At 44.0% G+C, this 4,488-nt stretch overlaps 1 protein-coding gene across 1 annotated transcript; it reads left to right on the top strand.

Annotated features, from left to right (window-relative positions):
• Window positions 1-444: 444 nt before the first annotated feature.
• LOC109740843 (protein FAR1-RELATED SEQUENCE 5-like) lies at window positions 445-3,833 on the top strand. The gene is made up of 6 exons (XM_020299894.1): window positions 445-453; window positions 1,091-1,584; window positions 1,721-1,844; window positions 2,280-2,633; window positions 2,815-3,049; window positions 3,178-3,833. The coding sequence occupies exons 1-6, from the start codon at window positions 445-447 to the stop codon at window positions 3,831-3,833; spliced, it is 1,872 nt and encodes a 623-aa protein (XP_020155483.1).
• The last annotated feature ends 655 nt before the right edge of the window (window positions 3,834-4,488 follow it).

Below are 4,488 nucleotides of genomic sequence, written 5' to 3'. Positions count from 1 at the left end.
AAGAAAATAAATACTAAACGGACTCCAAAAATTCTAAAATAAATTTTCCCCGTCCTCTAAAAATAAGCCGGACAAGATGAACATTTATTTAGGCCTAAAATGCAATTTTGAAAAACGCGTATTTTTCCTAATTCAAATAAAATCCAAATAAAATCAAATATTTGTTTTTAATATTTTTCCTCCAATACTTCATTATTTGTGGAGAAGTCATATTATCTCCTCTCATATATTTTGATATGAAATATTTTTGGAGAGAAAAATAATTAAAACAAATGATCCTATTTTCAAAATTTGAGAAAACCCAAATATGAAAATAACGAAATCCCCCAACTCTCTCCGTGGGTCCGTGAGTTGCGTAGAATTTCTAGAATCGCAAAACAAAATGCAATAAAATATGATATGCAAGAACGATATATGTATAACATTCCAAATTGAAAATTTGGGATGTTACAGGTAACACCAGAAATAGCACCTGGATACTTCAACAATACAGGAAGATTTCAAGCTACACCAGAATCATCAGAAGCACGGACAGGTTCTTCTATGCAGCAAACACTGATATCTAGGAATACAAGCCTTGCCACTGCTGGGTTGCAACAAGGTCAACAATTTCCCCAACAACAAATGTTTTCCTTCCCTAGCGCATGCAGAAAGGCAAGGACACACAGGCTTCCACTAGTCGCTCCGTCAACATCAATCATCCGTGCTGCAAAAGCGGTTGCGATGGGAAGACCAGGCAAAAGAGACAAGAAATTTTGGCCACTCTAACAGGGTGCAAAGTAGAAGATATGAGCCATATAGACAGGAGCAACCTCACAACGAATCTGAGGGAAGACTGCCGTACAATGAGAGACGGAGAGCTTCATCAACATTGCTCCCTCCAAGAGATGCATTGCTGCATGTGCCAAGGGTGACACCACCCGCGCCCATACACCAGGGTGAACAGCAAACACCGGAGGTAGCACAGAGCTATACACATGTAAGTATCCATTCAGAAAAAACATACAAGCACAGTCCATACCCTGGTATTGTGACCACCCCATCTAACATTTTCATAACTGCGTTTTTGTTTGCTCACTGTTACGTGCAGCAACCTAACATTGAAGCTTACGTCCTGCCAAGGATAGAGATGCTGTTTGAAACTTTCAAAGAAGCAAAGGACTTCTATAACGTCTATGCAAAGCATGCGGGTTTTGCTATCAGGGAAGGCTCCAAGGTTGAGACCAGAGTCTACCTTTATTGCACATGCTATGGAGTCTATGAATCGAAGGTGTCAGAAGCAAATAGAAAGCAGAACAAGACGACAGCCAAGACTAACTGTGGGGCTAAAATGAGGCCGAAGAGGGAAAAGGATGGAACACTTGTCGTAAAAGAGATAGTCTGGGAACACAACCACAGGCTACAGCTCTGCCCCCAAATGCTTGTCTTCTTGCACTCCCACAAAAAAATTGACAAAACAATCTTGGAGTACGTCAAGTACCTGCAGTTCAAAGGAATTGAACACGCGCAAATCATGAGCATACTGGGCGGCGATGACCCTGGTAGCTACTTCCTCAAAATGAATGCCAAAGACCTGATTAACATGTAAGTACAAACTTGTTCTCCTCCCATAAACCCCCTCCGTCTTTTTTCCTCTGTGAGTACCAACATATTACGCAACGCCTGACCTGACGCCAGTTCAACATGCATTTTTGAATGACTGCTCACTTTTAATATGCAGCAAAGCAGAGAATTCAAGGATGGATGATGTGGACGATGTCCTAAAGACTGTCAACTTCTTTAGGGAGATGAAAGCTATAAACAGGGAATTCTTCTGTGACATGCAACTTGATGAGTCCGACAGAGTTAAGAACATATTATGGGCGAACGCAAGCTGCCAAGGGGCGTATCAAGACTTTGGTGACTGCGTAACGTTTGACACCACATATAAGACCAACAAGTACCATATGCCACTTGGGGTGTTTGTGGGTACTAACAACCACTTACAGACTACATTCTTTGCTTTCGCCCTAATAAGAGATGAGGATGCAGATTCATTCAGATGGCTATTCAAGACATTTTTAAGGTGCATGAGAGGGAAGGCTCCTACATGCATCCTCACAGGTACAACCGCCAAAACTAGCCCCAACCACCCCCCAAAAAAGGAAAATAACACAGTAAAAATGTTGGGTCAGTTCTATTTGTATATATGCACTACCATCTGCTGACCACTCCACGTCTCTTTTCTCAATACCCGACCAGTGCTCGACAATGGCTTTGGCGATCCCAGATGCTTTCAGGAACACAATACACAAGCTGTGCGCTGGCACATTATGAAGAAGTACAGGGAACACCTCGCGTACCTGTACAACCTCCACGAAGACTTTAAGGATGAATTCACATCAATCCTCAACTGGTCCCTCATGCCAACTGAGTTTGAGGCTGCCTGGAAAGGACTCATGGATAAGTACAACCTCCATGATGATGCCACGATGGTGGCCATGTGGAACGAGCGTGAGAGATGGATATCGGCTTACTTCAAAGAAATTTTCTGCGCCAAAATGACATCCACACAACGAAGTGAGAGCATGAACTATGTGATCAAGAAGAACTTCATAAGTGAGAGACAAAACCTCCACCGGTTTGTCAGTCAGGTAAACTCCTGCAACAAAACCAAGAGGCAGACGGAGAACTAGGAGACAATGGGTAACCGGGTATAGCTCTATCACCTGTCGTAAGACAAAATAACATGCTTACTAAAGTAAAACTTTATTAGTTAGACAAGTTTTTGCTGCGAGAAAACTAATAATTTGGTCATCATTCTTGCATGGGCAGAAGGAACAAAACACGCTGACCTTCTATGGGTTTGACACCCAGATGGCAAAGCTTTACTCACGAGCTGTGTACAGCGAGATCAGAAAAAGGCTAAAACTAAGCACACTCTTCACGACGACAGAGACGGAAGAGCCCACAAAGTACCTTGTGCGCTACAACAACCCGCAAAAACTGTTTGCGTGGTCTCACCACGCGTTCCAGGTGGCTGCAGACCCTGTGGGAGAAATATATGACTGTGAGTGGAAGCTATGGGACCACACAAGTGAGGACTAAAAAAAGATGTTACATATGTACTACTTATTTTTTAAAAGTTTTTGTTCGAATGAAATGACAAAAACATGCACCTCTTCCAAAAAAATACAGGTATTTTCTGCGTGCCTGTCCTGTGCATGATGCAGACAATTAAGGCTGCCAGCGTTCCAGAGAAATACATCCTCAGGAGATACACCAAACGCCCGAACATCCAGCCAACATCCAACATAAATGACTTGAGGACAGTAGCATCAAACAAGGCCTCCCAATACTGTATTGAAAGCTCACTGTTGCAGCTGAACATGAGGGTGCACAGAAAAAGCTTGAGAAGCCAAGAGCAAATGGCGAGGTCACAGGTCGTCATGGACAAACTTGAACAAGAACTCGACGCAATGCTTTCTGCTGAAAACGGAGGTCTCGCGAACAATGAAGCCGTTGAGCAGGATATTGCTGCAATCTTATCCGAGATGAACCATCTGGGAGCTATTGACCCATTCGACAACAAGGAAGAGGAGCAACAGCAAGCAGAGCTTGCCCACGTACACACTCAAGAGCAACAACATGCTCACATGCAAGATCATGAGCTTGATGCTGCTGTAGGCGAACGACATGACAACAGGACATCCTACCAGCAGCAGCAGGAAAGGGTAATTAAACCACCCATATTCTCAAACACAAAGGGGAGGAAGAGTAAGACACAGCCAAAAAGCCGCCACGCCCCATCAGGCGCGTGGAATTTGGCCCGGACGGCAAACCTCTCGGGATAAGGGCATGCGGATTCTGCAACGTCGTGACCAATCATAATTACCACACGTGCCCACTCCGCACAGATGCCATTGCCAACAAGCAAAAATTGCAGAAGCAGATTGGAGCCGCCCAGGTTTCCACCAATGGAGACGACACACATAACAGCTACACTTGCCGCAAGTGTGGGGGAACTGACGGACATAATGCCCGCACATGCAAAGTGGGCAAGGAGGTCAGTGGCGCTGAACAGAAATAGGGCAAGGTCCAGAGTTCCACAAAATCAAAAGAAGAGGATGAAGAAGAAGAGTTTGACAAGAATGACGACCAATCAGACGAAGACAATGAAGATGACAGTATTGGGGACGAGGAAACGAAAACTGACGATGAAGCTGCCAAGGCTCAACCAGGAAAGGGCGCCGGCAAGGGACAACATTCGGGGCGAGTTAGGAGGAGCTCAAGACTGAAGAATCCATAGTGGTTATGCTGCTGCGTCAACTGAAAAATAAGCTTGTACTCTTAGTTGCCTCAGTACACAATGAGGAAACATATCAGAAACACTGTTGTTACCAAAACTTATTTAGCTTTATCATCGATTTCTCGATCAGTACTGTAGTTAAGATATAATTTGTGATTTGTGCCCGCTGGACAAGTGAGAATATTATGTAAACCATTTGA

Source organism: Aegilops tauschii, chromosome 4 (assembly GCF_002575655.3).
Source record: "Aegilops tauschii subsp. strangulata cultivar AL8/78 chromosome 4, Aet v6.0, whole genome shotgun sequence".
NCBI lineage: Eukaryota > Viridiplantae > Streptophyta > Magnoliopsida > Poales > Poaceae > Aegilops > Aegilops tauschii.
Note: the sequence above shows the minus strand (reverse complement) of the source record. Positions and strands in the feature narration are given on the sequence as shown.

What these genes read in the sequence shown, in the direction of transcription:
- LOC109740843 (XM_020299894.1), top strand. An exon ending in TCCACCGGTTTGTCAGTCAG is followed by an intron (nt 2,634 to 2,814) that starts GTAAACTCCTGC and finishes TTGCATGGGCAG; the next exon opens with AAGGAACAAAACACGCTGAC. An exon ending in TGTGGGAGAAATATATGACT is followed by an intron (nt 3,050 to 3,177) that starts GTGAGTGGAAGC and finishes AAAAAAATACAG; the next exon opens with GTATTTTCTGCGTGCCTGTC.